The sequence below is a fragment of the Numenius arquata genome, chromosome 3, assembly GCF_964106895.1.
Source record: "Numenius arquata chromosome 3, bNumArq3.hap1.1, whole genome shotgun sequence".
NCBI lineage: Eukaryota > Metazoa > Chordata > Aves > Charadriiformes > Scolopacidae > Numenius > Numenius arquata.
In genome coordinates, this window is record NC_133578.1 from 20,975,491 (window position 1) to 20,994,322 (window position 18,832).

At 38.6% G+C, this 18,832-nt stretch overlaps 1 protein-coding gene across 6 annotated transcripts in view; it reads left to right on the top strand.

Moving 5' to 3' along the window:
* The first annotated feature begins 13,350 nt into the window (after window positions 1–13,350).
* The window catches only part of LOC141462796 (sodium channel protein type 2 subunit alpha), a 57,909-nt gene continuing 52,427 nt past the window's right edge, over window positions 13,351–18,832 (top strand). For all 6 annotated transcript variants that reach the window (XM_074144830.1, XM_074144832.1, XM_074144834.1 and 3 more), the window contains exons 1-2: window positions 13,351–13,617; window positions 16,688–16,806. In XM_074144830.1, coding sequence (XP_074000931.1) covers window positions 13,351–13,617; window positions 16,688–16,806 — 386 coding nt within the window. The remainder of the gene's footprint in view (window positions 13,618–16,687; window positions 16,807–18,832) is intronic.

Here is an 18,832-nt window from a genome sequence, read left to right on the forward strand (position 1 = left end):
GAAACTGGGTCTAAGTTTGAAATAAGGCACTCATTTTATTGCAATAATACTTTCCCATCAGGTAACTTACTAAGGGGTTTTCATGAATTTGGCATTCTAAAAAGGTATGTTCCAACTGAGGCTCATGTTAAATTGGGAGAGACTGTTATAAGACATGCGTTGCAGAATGTCAGAATAAACACTCATAATGATCTCTGATCCTACATTTATGAATCTGTGTTGCTCCCTCAGGCCTTTCAAGTTTCTTGATGGAAGAGTGATATTACCTTTCTGCTCTTAGTTAACTGCATATGTCTGCCATATGTACTTTGTCCCTCAGGATAACTTGATCCATAAAGATGTTTTTATAGTGTTCAGAGTATTCTCAATTACTGTCTTGATATGACAGCTAGGTTATAAGGACACTACAAAAGGCAAGCAGAAACTGGGCCTGGCAAGCTGTTTCAGGGTTGTTTGTGTTTTTTTTAAAAATGGCATTTCTATTTAATTGTGGGCCAATTAACTACTCGGTTTCCTTTCAGATAAAAAAAAATCTTCTAAATTCAATAGAGAGTTGTTTAATGCTTCCTAATGTTGTATATCTGACTGAGCTTTTCATTACCCAGAGAAACAAACATGCTGGTCGGGTCACCAGGGAGTAGTGGTGATGTTTGCTGTCTTCCTTTGCATGGGAGGCGGGGGGGAACGAAGCTGTAGCTCTTAAGTTTTCTAATGATTCCTGTATGACAGTCTGATAAATCCTATATAACCACTCAGCTGTGTTCTGCATAAGTCACCATTATTCATAATGGGATGTAATTTCATGCAGTTTGGTTTAATTTTTCTTTTTTGGTTGCCAAATTTTGAATATACATCCAGCCTTATGTGCCTTACACTGGTGACATCTTCATTTAAAAGACGTACTTACTCAACTGTAGAGATGCTGTAGTGTGAAGTTTTGGACAGTTGGCAGACCTGTAATAAATCATATTAAAATTACAGTAATTAATATATATGCTAAGTACTACAACAGGAATATTCAGTTCTCACCCTGCCTCTGTTAACATGTATCAGTATGCAAACCACATCTATTTTCATATGCCATTCTTTTTCCAAAACCACATGGGGTTCTGTTTCTCAAAATGTAAAGTGGGAATAAATGTTAATAGGTGCAGAATAAGTGGCTGATATTTAATAAAGACGTGTGCAAGTACAAGATTCCACTAAATAGTTCACATTTTAAAAATTGCATTAGAAGTATGTTAGTAAGTGACAGAGTTGAGCAGGCAGTTATGGGACACTGAATTAAGGTTGTCTTTACTTTCTGGAAATCAGACATACTATTTGTAGTCACCTGTGAAAAGAGTGATTTGAGTCAATTGCCTGCCACCATATCAGAGTACTGAGCAGGATTCATCTCCTCTCTCTCCCTTCATAGTTCGTGGAGAGAAACAGGCACTTCTAGGGCACAACTTGCCTCGTGCTAAGGTAGATATCTAAAATAGGTCAGGAGAATTGCCTTTTAAAGGACCCATTTTCCTTCAGTGAATATGAAAGGAGTTCAGACTGGCTCAGATGCGGGTGCCTACATATACAGACATCTGACGCCAGGGAAGGTGAATCCTACCCGTGACACAGGCAGAGGTAACATCCAGTTCTCCAAGACAGCATACAGACCTTACACAAAGGACAGTACTTTCCGCCCATGTAGTTATTGTCCTTTTTCCCCTTCCAGGAGTCACTTCTCCTAATCAATGAATTAGCACAAATGAATCAAGGAAGTCTCCTCCAAAACAAACCTCACTGCTTTTAAGAGCTTATCCATATTGTGTACTACAGAAGACAGTGAATGTTGCATTATAGTATCTACTGACAAATGAACCAAAAGTAAGGCAGATCTCAATTCTAGCATGCGCTGACATTTGAGTCCCCCTTCCTGCAGTAATGGCTGTTTTTTACTGGCGTGTTTGTACACAATTTTACAGAGACCCTATTGAAACCCATATGAACGATTAGGAGTTACTGAATGTATGTTTACACATACTTCACAGGCCTCTTGTCAACTGTATAGTTCTCTATAAAATCATTTTCAGATCTTACTGTCCATCCTTCAATTAATTCCAGTCACCTCAGCTTTTTATTCTCTCTTGTCCATTCTGTCCAAGCTTTTTGCTTTATCTTTTCTCTGCTTGCCCCATTATACTAGCTCCCCCTTACCCTCTTTCCCTTTTCCTTCACTTTTTCCCAGCCTAGTCTTCTATGAGGTCAAACTGATCAACCTAGATGATTTTCTTGGTCATAATAACCTACAAGTCTTTAAGTCTTTTCTTGTCTCTCCAACCAGCCTCCAGCATGACTACAGCTAATTTTGAGACAATCTCTTTATCCAGGCAGACAATTCTTCCACATATCATTTCCCTGGAGGATTTTTCTGCTGCCAGTCTTCAATCCCAGATATGTCTCCCTTTCTTCCTACCTCCCCCCTTTTCCTTCTCTATTTCCTTCTGCATTTTTTTTTAATAACCAACATATAAGAATCCCCACTCTTAGATCAGCACAGTCCACAGAGAAACAGACTTCAGCTGCAGGAAAATCCCCTCAGCTGGACATTGAAACATTAACAGAAAAGGCATTATCTCTGGAATTCACACCTTTAAACCTCTTGGGTGTTTTCCCAAATATATAAGTGAACTAATTTTTCAAGTCTGGGCAGGTATTATAGATATCGCTCCAACAGAAAAGTCCAAAATTCAGAATGTTGTTCAAAAAAGTTCTGCAAGACTATATTCATGCTTTGAAAATTGGCAGCTATAAAATTTTAATGAGAAATATGTATATGTAGCTTTTTCTTGGAAATAGTTGCATCGTTTGAGTTGAAGCTTTCCTCTAAAAACCTGTCTGAGGCAAAAATGGAAAATTTAGCCCCAGGACTTGAAGTTTGGCATAATCAAGCAAGGGAAAGGGAAGGGAAAAAAAATAAAATAGAGAAACAGGACAGGTCAGGCATCTCAGTAATAAACAGTACTGCCAGCCCCATCTGTAATTATCATGAAACATGACAACCTGTAACTAGTAGCTGGCTTGGACCCATCTGCACTCTATCCCTAAGGATATAGTAAAAACTGCTAACCCATAAACCATCACAAGACTAAAAGAATATTTAAAAGTAAATATGGGGCCTTGTATATGACACTATTTCCAGACTCACTGAAACCACTTAGCTTCTGGCTTATTTGAAATGGCACTTCCCTGAAACAAAGCCAGCTCTTCCATTCCAGTGGCAAAGGGAATCTGGTGGAAACAACATGTAGGGATGGGAGTTGTGTTTTCAGTTGTGCTTTTTGCTCTTTCTATCTGTTTCAGAGACTTTGGTACGTATCCATGCAGGTAGGGGCATGAGTAGTGCTGAGAAAACACAGCCTGTGGCATCCTGCCCTTGGAGGCTGATAGATATCCAGGGAGTTAATGCTTCTTTCAAGCTGCATTAACTCCTGCAGGATCCCCTCGGCAGCTGGTGCTGTGCAGCTGCAGGGAGCCTGTCAGCGGCAGCGCAGTTCCCGGGGGAAAATTCTTGTATGTTATCCACGGAGATGTTTGTTTCCCTCATGTGGGATGGTCCTCACGTTTTCTGTGTCTATTGTGTTTTGGTTTTAAAAATAAGTTCCTCAAGAGGCCGTTGTGTTTGTTACTAATAAACTATCTTTGCAACTGCAGGCCTATTTAGAGAATACTCCATTTAGATTCAGATTCTCTTTGTTTATTTTGAAAGTTACAAATTAGATATGTACCTCCTGATGCTCTCTCATATATACCAAACCTAAACCCAGGGTTGGGGCATGTGGTGACGAAAGTTATTTTTTCTTAAAAACATAACGACAGCTTGAAATAAGGACAACATCTTTCAAAAACGGGGATGATGTAAAAACTGTCCCAGCACCCCACTCCCCATGTCCGTTTCTATGGTTTTACAGTCACCATTTCCTAGTTAAAAAAAAAAAAAAAAAAAAACAACCAAAAAAAAACCAAAAAAAAAAACCAAACCAAACACCCCCACATCAAGAAGGGGGATTGGCTGACTGCAGAGAGTAAGCAGCATGGCTGACTAGCTGTATCCAATACAGACGGTAAACAAACTTAACAGAAGGAGGGATGAAGACCCCCCACCCCCCATTCCATCCCGCCTTGGTGGTAAAGCCTGGATTTGGCACCATCCCTTGCTCAGCCCATGGGACAGGCGAGACCTCGCTCTGCCCGGGCCGGGACTGGCCCAGGGCCTCGGCTGTTTCTCCCTGTTAACTCTGAAAGGTGGATTCGCCTCATCTCCTCGGAGCGAGCCCCCCCCGCCTTCTACACAGCAAAACCCCCCTTTCACTCCTGCCTCTCTGTAACCCTGCCCTACGTTAACTGCCTGCTCTGTTCCGCCCCTCCTGCTTCTCCCGTTTGATTAGGTACTGCTGAACCTGGCAGAGGAACCTTTCCTTCTGGAAAAAAATAACCTGCCTGGAGCAGGTTTTCACGCGGAGTTTCCGTAACCCGCGGGCGGCGGCGGCGCTCCCCCTGCGCTGCGCTGTCTGCCAGGCCGCAGCGCGGGTGCCGCAGCCGCCGGGCCGGTTGCTAAGCAACCACCCCCCTCCCTCCCGCGCTCCCCTCGGCGCCGCTCCGTGCCGGCGAGCCCCGCCGCCATTGCGGAGCCGCCTCCCTTCACAACCCGACAGCTCCCCGGCCGTCTCCCCAGCCGGCTTTTCACTCGGTGTTGTCGTTTCGAGCGACATCGGGCTGCCCGTCTTCCCTTGTTGTAGTCCGGTGTGGCAACGGGAGGTGACGAAGCACCTGATGGCGTCCGGCCTGCAGTGGCGGGCTGGGGAGGTGGCACCCCGGGAGGGCTGGGCACTGCGGCCTGCGCTCCGCACTGGCTGCCCTCCCCCTTCGTCTCTCTGCAACGCCCATGTTAACCTGCTTGTTGGCTCTGCCAGGTTAAAAGGAGCGGGTGGAAGTGGAGTGGAAGCTGGTTGCAGCAGTTTACAGAGGTGGGGGGGTCCTTGGCCCTTTGTCCTTGACTTGAGGGGATTTTGGCCCAGCTTCGCTGTCAGAGCCTGACCTGGGCTTACGTAAGCAATAACGAAAAGCAGTTTTGTGCATAGGTTGTGGTTGCAATAGAAGCTAGTAAGAGGCTATAAAAGTGGAAATGGACAGTTTTTTCCACAATGACTTGTCAGTACGTTCAGAATCGTGATTTATGTTGTTCATCCAAAATTGCTAGGTAGTTGTTAGGGCATATTAAAATCTCCTATCTACCTGGTGTCCTTTATCCAAAAGAATATAAATTATATATGATTGCATCTTCTGTAGCCATACTGTAGTTAAGATTAATGGAGATTTCATTCTAAACATCTTTACGTAATCCCCATACTGCGAATGTTAAATTCAGGCTTCTGGTTTGTCAGGAAAGAAATCACAGCATGTTTTATTAACAGCATAAGTAGTCAGCACATTCTCCTATTCAGGCATCTGGAAATATCTAGCTCATCCCATACATATGGCACTTCTGTTATCATTACATCTTTGAATTGTATAGTCACTCTCCCCACACAAACACACTAAAAATGGATATATCTCTAGCCTGACACTTATACAAGAATGTACTTGTGGGGATACATTTCTCATAACAGATATCAGGGCAAAAGATTGATTTGATGAAAAGCCCACCTCAGCTAGATGGCTGAAAGGCCACTTAACCAGCTTCACTTAACCAGCTTCATTGGGGATTTGGTGAATGCTCTTCTTGCATTACTTTGTCTCACACATTGCTGTTTGCTTTGGAGGCAGTCAGTATATTTCTCTTTTTGTAAACGGAAACTTGAACTGTTGTTTTGAATCTTTCTCAGGTGTGAATTAACCAGAGGAACAAACCAAGGGTATGGAGCTCATTTAAATCTGGCAGAAAGCTTATTTCACTGTATACAAAAAAAAAAAAGTTAAGAATGGCATTTTCATCAAGTGAAAAAACCAAACTGCCTAATGCTAGAAAGAAGGAGTTAAGGGCCTCTTATCTGGAAAAACAAATAGCTTTTTTGTTCATTCACTGACATTTGATTGAAAATCTGCAATTGTTCAGAGACCATTTCTGATGAAAGAGGAAAATGGAGTATGTAACTATAACTAAATGCAAGTCATTGGCAGTTATTGGCCAACAGTAAGTAAAGATAATGATCAACTGATTTTTACCAATATATTTTTCATACTTCCTTGGAGTACATCTTGCCATAGCCCTATGGGCATTACCTTGAAATAAGTTTTTAAAGAGGGTGAAAATATTGATTTGAAGGAATGCCCAAACTTTCCCAGTAGAGGTCTTTGTATACCTATTGTCACATTAGATGATCCTTGCTGTACATTTTGGATAAAATGCTGTCCTGATGTCATGATGTCCGTGTTGAAAGGTGAGGGTGATCCTGGTCACCTCCTGATCTTGGAAGAGCAACCCTGAGGCTGCTGTAACAGAATGCTAGCCCTATTTGATCCTTACATTTGCTAGTGCTTGGGCATTTTAATAAACCTTTTTGCTTTTTTATCATACTAGTTCTACACCCAGTACAGGATCTGTGCTAATATTTGTTGACTGTACAATTGTTAGAGCTCTGTTCATCTCCAACATTCAAGCATTGAAGATCCATTTATTCATACTCTAGTGCCTTAAACTTTATTGAGCTTTGCAGTTACGACAAGCACTAAAATTTGAAAGACATTGCAGGTAGTCAGCTAGCCCTTTGCACTCTAAAAGCGAGTGGACATGTTAAGCCTCTTAACTTCTTTTCTGTAGTGCGATGGATCAGGTCTTTGGCCAGGCTGAAATCCAGCCACTTAGAGTTTTCAGCCAGACCAGTGAGCTGATCTGGCCGAGGTACAGAAGTGCTCAAGCCAGCAGAGTGGGAAATGACCACGGTCAGTGTGGATGGAGAATGGGGCTGTCCCTTCTGACAGCACCGTCTCATATTGTCATCTCATATTGGCTTAAGATTTTCAAAAACAGCATTTTCAAAGGTGATTTGCTAGTTATACACCCGTTTAAAATGTTGGACAATGTGTAGGAAGCCGTATTTTTATATAGCTCTTCTAATCTGTTTGGAAAAATTTGTTGTATAGAAACACCTACTGTTCAAATCTCACATGTAGTCCAGCACATAGATACTGTATGAAGAGACCTCTGTCAGAGCTCTGACTACTGAACATACAATGCAGCGTACTATGAAACACACAAACCTCAAGCAAAGTAAAATTGATTTTTATTTGCTGTCTACTAATTTCAGCACTGGAGTGGTGAGACCATAAATCTTAGCAGAGAAATTACACCAGCTGTAAACCTTCTGCCTTCAGACAGGGTGAGCACATGACATACGATCTTTCATGCAGTGCTATGGTGTGCTGACAAATCACGAAGGGCTATAGCCCTTTGAGACAGAATAGGGTTTTTTTTCCAGCATTTATTTTAGCATGTTCAGGAATGATGCGAGGTGCAAGTGAATGGATTATGGAACGGTTCTTTTAAACTTGATTATTTTAATTTCTTTTTGTCAGGTTAGGGGGAAAGGAAAATACTGGAAGGAGAGAGAGGTGAGTAAAAAGAAACTGAGGGCTGATCTTTCCTATTCCACACCGATGCTTCCTTAGGCACTCTCGTCTCTTTCTCTGTAAAGAAGTCCTTGGGACTTTCCTGCCTGTGATGTCACTTTTTTCTATCCTGCACTCCACCGACTCTTTAAGAACTTTCTCAGCCAACAGTGACTGAAATCAAACCCCCTTTCTTTTCTGCTTCTCTATATGTAAACAATAAGCTCTTGCTCCCTTGAGGCCTGGGGAGAAACACAATGGATGGAGCAGCACAAAACAGCGAGAAACCTACACTTACTAAGACCCTAGAACAGTGAGAGTCTGTTACAAGTTTCTTGATTCTCATCATGATCAGCTTTGCTACAAATCGCACACTCATCACCAATCTTTTTTTTGGCAAGGCCTGGCCTTTCTTAAAGCCTTTGAATGATTGTGGTGCATCTACCCTGTTCATTCTCTATTTTCACTGGTAAAAGGTTTTCCTAACAAATCCCTCTTGTTGCAGTTTAACGCCACAATCTCTTTCCCTATATGGCAGATAGAGAGAAAACAAATTCCTCCTCTTCCTTGGAGGAGCTTTCTAGACACATAAAAAATGTTGTGCCTTCCATCAATCTTTTAAATGTAAAATTAAGACAGAAAGAACTCAAATCCCACAATGCCTTGGATGTTTTCTCCTAAGTTATGTTTTTATTGCTCTGCTCTGAATTCTTTCCAGGTGGCCCCAATATTTTTTTAAACGTAGTACCTGTGTTGGACTGCTCCAAATAGAAGAGTAGAAGATCATTTCACAAGTTAATAAATCCCAAGTACTTGCTTTTTTTTTTTTTTTTGCTTTTTTTTTTTTCCAAGACTAACAGTTTTCACTTACGCACTTATGCTTGGTTTGTGATGCGGTAAGTACTCTAGATCTTTTCCTGCAGAGCTACTGATGCAGCTTTGTTCCTCATTCTCACCTGATTTTTCAGTTATTTATTCTTGCCTAAATATAAAACTCAGGACTTGTATCTCTTGAATTGCATCATTATTTTTGAGACCATTTTGTTATTTGTCAGGACATTTTAAATTCTGTCTTCCTGTTTCCGTGTAGCCCTTCCAGTTTCTTGTCATCTGCAAAGCTAGCAAACATGTTTTTCCGTCATCTAGATCATCATGAATAATTTAGTAGTATACTAAGTGGTTTAAGTAGCATAGGGGGAAGAGATGACAGGAATTTCTTTAGATTCAGTGTTTTTGATTAAATGTATGCTCTTTACAAGATTAAACATATACTATTTACAAGAAGAAAAAGTTCCCTGTTCCCTCTTCTACCCCCTTTGCTCTTTAAAAAATACTATTTCATTTTAGAGCATAACCTTCAGATTTATTTTTAAGATTAAAGTTCATAGAGTAGTATTAACATATTTTGCAAACTACAGCAAATACCACAGTAACTTACACTTTTGTCAGAGTTGCTTGTCACCATTATAATATCGGGACAGATTTTATTTAAAATTTAATTAGTTGTTTCAGCAAAGAAAGTGGAAATATGCCAATGTAATTTGCTCCTATCACAAAGTTGGGAGGCATTGTCAAAGAAGGAGCAAGCTATTATACAGAAAGGACTACATGATTTTGATGACTGGTGTTACTGGAATGAGTTGAAATTCAGAACTATAAAAGAAAAGTCGTGCACTTAGGGACAATTCTAATATAGTACAGGAACACACATCCTTGTACTGGAGAGTACAAGGATCACAGAAAGACAGAATGATGACAAGGTGCCACTTGTGCATTTTAATGCTCCACTTTAACATTGAACAAAGACAGTTAATTTTTACAGATTTCTGAGCGGAAGCTGGTAATCTGTTTTTCTTGTGATTTTATTAATCACGATTGTCTGTAGATGAAGGGCTCCTAGAGAGTCAGGAAAAGACTCGGAAGTTTTTTTCAGCTCTGTCCTGTCAAAAATCGTTCACCACCATATAGACTTTCTTTACATGGGACACTGAACACTTCTTCATCTCTACCTTTTATATGGGCCATGAGTGTTTCGCCAGCTGAATGAAAGACAAAGTCCAGTTCAAGCTTTCAGATGTGCCGTAGTAGTGGGAAGGTGGATACCACTGGTGATAAAATTAGTCATAAAATATACCCATGGCTGTAGGTAGGAAGCTAGACAGCAGTTGGAAGTTACCTGTTACCAGAATTCTTATTCCATGTTTATATTTTAGGTAAATTTTGACCTTGTTCTTTTTGTTACTTGTTCTTTTCACCTTACAGCCCAGTGAGACTGTAGAGACCCAAGTGTCTCAGGCAATGGGACACAATATCCCACTGGCTATTTCCTTTTTATCGTCACTTTTCACTGTCCTTCCTAACACTATGCATGTTAATTGTATAGCACTGGTGGAAATCAAATTGACATCTTAGGCAATTGCAGATCCATATGATAAGAAACAAATAATCAGACACTTTAACTTACACCATTAACGGCAGAATGAAGCTCCTTTTCCATATTGTGTGAATTAGCCCAGCTTTTCAGGTACTTGGTTTATTGTAACTTTCATATGCAGCTGCATAAACATATGTACATATCCACAATTATAAATAATCAAAATATCTTTCTAGTTAGAAGTTCCTATACCCCTTCTGTGAATCTGTGCTGTCTCATAATCCTCTTATTTTCAGACTGCAGAGCAGCTCCACCTAAACCACAGTCCTAATTAGAGCCAGCCAGAAGCTTTTTAACAACAAAAAAATTAGTTACATGGAATTGTTTGCAAAATTTCTATTGATTTCATTGAATCATTTGTGAAATTAGAAAACCCTATCAAATAAAAGACTTTTCCAAAAAGGCTTTTAACGTTATTTTAAAATATTATGTAATGTTTAAATGATTCGCAACCAAATCAATACTTCCGATGTGGTTAAATTACATTTCTCATTCAACACATTTTTTCTTAGTTGCTGAAAATTTTAAAACCACTATTTTGATCCACTCAAGCTGTTCATTCTCTCACCACAATTGCCAAAGAGCCAAATTATCAAGATTTGTCCCACAATGGTGTTCCTTCAGCTACTGTATTGTTTCATTCTCCAGCCTTTGTCACTTTAGAGTGACTCTTTGCTCTTTACTACTTTCCACAGCTTCTTTAGTCCTCTTCACAGCTGAAGGAAAGGAGATGGCAGAGGGACAGAAGTAAATGACTGCCTGAAGGTCTGAATCTATAGATACAGGAATGTGTTGCTTGAAAAGTTTGAAAGAGATTTGGGTATGTGTGAGAGAAGGAGGGAAGGGGAGAAGGAGGATGGTGGGGAAAGAGAGACGCTAGAAAAGTTTTATTAGAGCAGCAGGAGAAAAAGTACGAAAATCAGTAAGCATAAGAAAATATAGAGAAAGCAGGAGAGTGAAAAGTAGTAGGATGGCATTTAGGTGGAGTGGTGCCCAAAGGTGGTTTTATTGATTTGCCATCAATAGGAGCAATAGGAGGGGTTTACAGTGCTCCTTATCATCTAGTCTCACTCCCTGCTACAGTGGGTGGTTTCTCTACATGGATTCATCACTGCAGTGAACACTCAGAACTGCCGTTCTTCCCTCTCATTCCCGCCTTTCCCAGATTTAGAAGGAATACACATCAAATATATTATATAAATTTATTTTAGAAAACTGATACAAGCTATAGTTTAAAATAATCGAGACGGCCAATAATCCGGTCTCGGCAATTGCTTTGGTTTTACACTGCCTGTGCAACCTCCATTTTTCTATTTCTCTTACTTTGCTATCCCTCCTACTTCGTGTCACCTTCTCAGTTTTAACAGCTATGGTTTCATCAGCAGTAGCTGCTATATATTCAAAAGAATTTTTGAGAGTCCTGAGACCTTGATGGTTATATAAAATCGTGTATTTTAGTCCCAGAGTCTCAGTTTAAGCAGGTGTTCGAGCATGCAAAAATTCTTTGCCATTTCTGACAAGAATTTATGGATGTATATCAGTACCATCTAGTGGCAATAACAGTTATAGCACTTAGTAGGCTCTCACAGGAAATCCCAGATTTGACTTCAATAACCAGGATCCTTCAGCAGGAAGTTAGGTGTGGTCTATAGAAGGAGAATTAAAAAAAAAAAAGGAAAAGACGTGATGGAATTTTAGCTGCAGTCTTCCTTGCTGCCATTCCAAGCCCACATAAGTGCAAGATTCTTCACTGGTAATGAATTTTTAATTCTTTCCTGCAGTATTAAAACAGGATTGTGCTTCTTTGCTGTTTTTTTTTTTTTTTCCTTTTCTTTTCCCCCTGTAATTAACAATAAAATCTAACAGGATTCTGCTGCAGGACCACTTTCATTTTCCTAATTAACCCTTCTGCTGCTACTAGTTTATGCAGCTTCCAGTAGCAGTATGCTACAGACCATCCATGACAGAATGCACCAGGTGCATTTGCCTGCAATGGGAAAGCATGCTCATAGGGAGACCTGCAGGAGTTGGGATGTGTGTGGATGTCTGTGTAGGTGTAAATTGCTTTGTGCATATGGTTGAAAAGGAGGAGAAAGCATCGTGTTGCAGTTTATTTAGCAGACTTCAAAAATAGGAGTTTGCTGCAGCTGTGCTGGAGTATGTGTATTTAGCAAGACTGTAAAATGGGATCATGCTGACTGTATTCTAACTATTGTATCATTTTAATTTGATAATTGTTGCTTGGGTATATTGTCTTACTCAAAAGTTGTTACTTTTTATTGCATTTGCTATATTTTTAATGTGCTTACTCAGGAGAAGGACTCTTGAGAAAAATTCTTGAAGGCTACGGCAGAGTTCTTGTTTATGATTTCAGATCAAAGTATTTGCATTGGGAATATTTTCCACTTGTTCTTTTTAACTGAACTGTCTGGAGACATTAGGAAGAGATGGTTCTGCTCTTGTTAGTGAAAATTGTGAAAAATATATACAATTGATATAGTATCAGACATAAAAGATCTAAGTGCAGTATGTAATGATTAAAGATCATTTTTGTTTAATTCAGCAATTCTTTCAGTGCACAGTATGTTGCCATGCAGGGGATCTGAATACAGGTGCTTATGCCTGAATCTTGTTTCCTGAGCTGGCAGCTCTGCAAAGGCAGCATATTTGTACCGAAGAGAAGGAGCATCTTGCATTGCTTTCAGCTGATGCTTCTGGCGTTACGTGGCCATAGTGGATTCAAGGAGTCATTTCTGGCCCTCTGTCTTGGGGGAGGGTTGGTCCAAGGTGCAGCTTTCAGGATAGTAAAGAGATGAATTGTCTGGAGTCTCACTCCTCAGCACCAAACCAAAAACCTTCAGAATTGTTGATTCCTCACACTGAATGTGGTGGAAAATATCTCCTACTCTATTCATGGGAACGGATAGCATTACCTTTGACAAAGGCAAGAAGATGTTACTGTATTGTATGTGACATTTTTTTATACGGTCTATAGAACTGGCCATCTCTTGTCTCAAGAACTAAGTGAATTTTAAACTAAATGTTTTAAGAAATTATACCTTCAAGACAACTCGAAGAGGCCAGCTGCAAAGGAAAATGGTTTGTCTTGAGATAAAAACAAATGAAAAAATCCATTTCACAGCAGCCTTCTCTTCAATGATAATTACTGAATTTAACAAGATGTTCCACAGAAAATTCTATGAAGGTATATTCCTTTACATTGTTTCTATCTATTTGGGTTGCTCTAATTTTTTTTCTGTGTTTTTTATATTTTTAGTACGTTTTTATGAGAGAGGCTAAACAGTAATTAAGAGGTGCAGGATGAAAAGATGGCACAATCAGTACTGGTACCACCAGGACCTGACAGCTTCCGCTATTTCACAAGAGAATCACTTGCAGCTATTGAGCAGCGTGTCAATGAAGAAAAAGCTAAAAAGTCCAAACAAGAACGCAAAGATGATGATGATGAAGATGGCCCAAAGCCAAATAGTGACTTGGAGGCAGGAAAGACACTGCCATTTATTTACGGCGATATACCTCCAGGAATGGTGTCCGAGCCGTTGGAAGACCTGGACCCATATTATATCAATAAAAAAGTGAGTGTGTTGTATATTTCTATCAGGCTTTAAGAAGATTAAAATACAGCAAACCCTCTCAAAGGCATAGTATTTCCAGTATTTTTGACCCAGTCTTTGTGTATAATGCATTCCTGCAGCAGCTGATTTCATTGGCAGAAATCTCACTTGTAAGAATTGAAGCTAGTAGTGAAAGTTTGAGGGACCTGCTCTGAACGTAGAGATGCATTCAGGTTTATTTTAATATACCTGGCATTTTACTAAAATTTGTAACTCTCAGTGTTTTACACATGAGAATTGAAGAAGTAGCACGGGGGTTATCTTCAGAATTATTATTTTATTAATTGCTGTATTGTAGATGTGAAAGGAGCACATCTTTGCTATGAAACCCATCTCAGAGGTAGCTAGATACCTTCTCAGTAGCTTTTTTTACTGTCACGTGGAAAGCATAGGTTATATTCTTGTGTTGCTGGGAAAGATAGGGAACTATGTAAAGGTAATTTCTCAGGATATGCTGAAGATCTTCCTCTTCCATTTTGTATTCTGTAGAGGCATCATATATCTGACTTAGATACTCTGTGTGAAAAAAATTTCATATCCAGAGGTGTGTAAAAGAGGGAAATACATAAAGAGGAGGTAGGAATTCCTCTTGGGAGTGTCAACAGAATGTTACATAATTTTAAAAATATTTTATAGAGATTTTCATTTTTTAGAAAATAAAACTACATATTTTCTTTTTGTTTAAAGTAACATCAACTGTTGGGACCAAGTACAATAGTGCTGAACTTTAGACTTTTGACCAGATGGCCTTGGGTTTCCTCTGGAATTCCAGTCCCTCAGATTTTGGCATGATATGTATTGCAGCATCATTATTCTACCAGTAAAGAAGGAATTACTGTTTTTTGGGGTTTTGGTTTTTTTTTTTTTTCTGTCTTCATCATTTTTTTGTGTGCTTTCTTTTCTTTTCTCTGGAAGTAAACTAGTGAATAAAAAAAAAAAACAAACATGAAAGCAAAAAAAGTATTTTAAAGAAAAAGGAAGAAAACCCCCAAGAATTGTTAGGAGTCAAACTTGACCTATGTAAAAAAATACAAATGAAGGTATTTCCTGCAGGAATTAGCAGTATGCCTCATCACTAATCTGTTGAAACAACAACAATATAGGCAGGGAACAGCTTTCAAAAATCAGCTGTACCTTAAATGTTCATTACAGTATTTCTAAAACTCACTGCTATGGAGAATCATGAGTTAAATTTGAGAACAAGGTTTTCAGTTAAATATCACGTTCTGCTCCCTTTACTCAAGTGATTTACCCCGTTGAAGTCTGGAAGTAAGGCAAATTGAATTTGGGTCAAAGTGATGATCCCTTTCCTTCCTTCTTTCCCAGTTCTGCAGTAGTAAAAATCTAAATTCAGTGCCGGAAATCCTAAAGCTAGCACATGTATTATCACGCTTGGGAAACTAGAAAAGTAATTCTGCAATTAACTGTGGATGTGAAGTAAAATACTGCTGAATTGCTTGTTCCTGATTGAGAAATGCAGAGCGGTTGATCTTTTGATCAACTATTTTGATCTCTTGATCTGTTCCAAAAGCATAGTGGTTTCTAGTGGGAGATGTAAGACTCCAAACTATACATGGATTGCATTTACAATTTTTCCTATTATTTTTCTTTGTGTTCTTTCCATATCTTTGAACATCCTTGTTTAGGTCAGGCTCCATTTAAATTTTTTAATATGTCTTGATGAGTCAGCATTGCACAAATGATACTTCATCAGAGGTTTTGTTGGAGTAAAGGGAACAGAAAACATGAAAAGTCTGATTTGAGGGCAGATTTTCTTGAACTCCAGGAAGAATAGTAATAGAGTTGAAAAGCAATGGTAGCAAAGATAGTAGATTACAGACCAGTCCTTTCTCCTCTACAACAAAGGACCAAAGTACAGCTTGAGAATCAATGGGTATCTGGGAACGCAAATATGTTCTGTTTGGAAGAGCTGAAATTTATTATTTCAGGCAGAGGGAGGCATTGTGTTTTCAGGATTTCAGCTGCTGTATTTGGCACACCTGCCCAGAAATCTTTATAAGTGCTGCCCTGTGATTCCAGCTGATGCAGATCATGGCTACTGGCATTACTCCAGGTTTGCATGGCTTATGTTCCCTTCGGGCTTTTTAGGCCTGCCACAATGCTAGCTAGATCCACTTAACCTTCAATAAGCATGAACTTTCACCCATGTGTAGAAAGAAGAGATGATAGAAATAGACAGGAATTTCCCCAAATGGATGGTAATCTAAATAATTTTAAAACTTACTGCATGTTGAATAAAGGCTTTATTCTTCTTTATTTCCCAGGTTTTAAGCAAAGTATTACATTTATAAATGCTCTTTTTAATGTTGGCAGCATGCATATGTTATTGCAGAAACTGTAGAGAGACAGTGAAAATACATGGATTATTGAATTCTGTATTAGGTAAAAATAAAGCATGACATAAGAAAAATAGACAGAATTGCAGGTATGAAACTCTCATAAGAAATAGTTGAAATGAGAGGCAACATGTTATTCTTTTCTTAGAGTACAGCAAAATCTATCCAGTACATGAGTGTTATGTTGACAAACTGGTTATTGAACACTCTTAATTTCTTTACTTTCATGAAGAACACTCTTGAAATTTAGATACTGCTGTCTTAGTACTTTGATGTGATAATTAATGCTGGTTATTTGACTTAGGGAATGTTGAGGTTTCAATGGCTCTCATTTTTTTTTAAAGGTATGTGTATATATTATAAGGTACAAAAAGTATACTAGTTCTTCAAGTAGTACGCACATTTGTACCTTATATACCCATCTTTGTTTTTTAGCTAGCAATATCAGGATTACTTATGATTTCTAAATAAATTTATTAAAATGTTTTCATGCAATTATATTTATAGTAATTTGTGTGAGCTGGGCGAGGGGATTGTGATTCTGGGAGAGGAAGAAGAGTTTGACCAAATTTGATTAATGATGAAATGAAAATGATTCTGGGTTTGAACTTGTAACTTGTTTGTAACTTGCTATGTTTTAAATGTTGTTTTTCATTTTGTGTTTCTTTTTCCAGACCTTTATAGTATTGAATAAAGGGAAGGCAATATTCCGATTCAGTGCCACCTCTGCCCTGTACATGTTAACTCCTTTCAATCCTCTTAGAAAAATAGCTATTAAGATTTTGGTACATTCATATCCTTTTCAAGTGGTTAGTCTAAAACTATAGTGAGATGTTACTTAGTATTTAAATCATTTTCTGGCACATGTCCCAGGATCAATATGCTTTATAGTGCTTTGTCCCTCTTCTCTCTACTATTTCTGTCTTCTGTTCTTTTTCTTATTCCCTTTTTACATTTGTGTTCATTGCTGGATCTTAATATAGTAATATCAGAAGCCAGACAACCAGCCATCCTCCTTTACAATTTCTTCCTGTGTCTTTTTTTCTTCCCCCACCTATTTTTCTCTTCCCTCTTATTTTTCCTATAATCATCACATCTTTTTTCATCTTTTCCCCTCCTCCACATTTTTCATAAAGTGCAGATATATTGCTCAAAATACTTTCAGTTCTTCACTGACACTGTGTTAAAAATCAAATCTTTGATCCCAGGTTTGTGCTTGCATGAATATTTAGTGAAAATGTGGTTTCCTTATTCCTTTTCATTTTCTGATTCAGATCACAGTTGCAGAAGGATAGGTTGATAAACTGTTTAGGTTTCTTGTTTTATTATACATTCGTGATCTTACGTGTATCTTGCCTGTCTATTTTATTGTTTGATCATTATTGCATTATGCACTCATAATTCTGTAGTTGTTTTAATTTCAATCTTCAAGTGGGTCATGAGATTTCAACATCGCAGATAGTGATTTACAAAGCTAAATTATCACAAAACTGTCTATTATTTTGTCTTTTTCAGTGTTTTGATAGTTGACAATAGTAGTCTTCCCACTGACCTCAAATGCTGATACAAGCAATAAGGGCATTTACTTCAGCAGGTCTTACTTCAGCAGGTCTGCTTACTTAAGGAACCAGTACAAATGTTTGCACGCTCACATTTTACAAGAGTCTAACATAACCACACTGATAGCAGTTTTGTGTAGCATTATGTACAGGGATCGTAAGAGCATGTAGAATAAACCTTGAAAGGATTTTTTTCAATCTTGGTATGGTGGCAGTCTGATAATTATAACAGTTGTTATGTGTTGGATGTTGTTATCAATGGCAAGCCTACAAATGACTTCAGAATCAATCATGACACTGCATAGCCTGTTTTGTATTTGCTTGCTACAGGTGTCACTACAAATAATTATTTGTCAATTATCTGACAGTCCGTAGCATGTTACAGAGTATTGTTCAGTTACATGGAATAATGGAAGATCATGGGACTGAGACAGTAATGAAGAGCTGGTCACCAAAGTCAGAATGTTAAAAAACGTTGTTTAAAATTGTGGGAGGGTATATACTAGTTATTTCTCCACTGATGAAAGAATAGTTAGGATTTGCAACTCTGAGAGGACATTTCATCAAAAAGGATTTTGAAAGCCTGTGCAAAATAACAGGCTTGTGAAACACTAAAACGTTATTTTTTATGGTTTTTAAAATACCTTTCCTTCTCTTCTGCTTTGTTCATATATGAATTGTATAGTGAGAAGCTAGATTCTCAGTAAAGGATTTGAAATATATTTACTGAGCAGCAAACTCAAAGAATTGTTGAGCGTAACGCCAGAGTTTGACAGTTCAGAAGGCAGAGGTATTTACTTTTGCTTGAAGTTGTTTTCATTAATATTGATATGCAAAGAAAACTTCATGAGCGGAACCTCTCAGTATTTCCTCACTCCATTATACTAGGAGTATACTGGAGGCTCCTTCTACTAGGAGTATAATGGAGGCTCCTTCTATTTAGGTGCACTGTGAGAACATGCATTTTAGTTACAGAAGCTAAAGCTCTTCTCAAAACTCAGCTTTATCCTTTTTCTAGTTTTAGGTGATGGTGCCATCATGTGGACATTTTGTGATTCATCTGTGTGGTTTTCATTTTGGTGTTTGTATTTTTATTTCTAAGTGGAATGTCATCAGTCCTGAGAGTGAAAGGTTGTAGATTCAGAGCAGTTCTGTTAAAATCAATGAAGTTACTTATGACTTGGGCCTGTGCTAGAATTCTTTCTAGATTTCTTTTTATTGAGACTATAATATGCTTTCCACTCCACCGTATTACAAAAG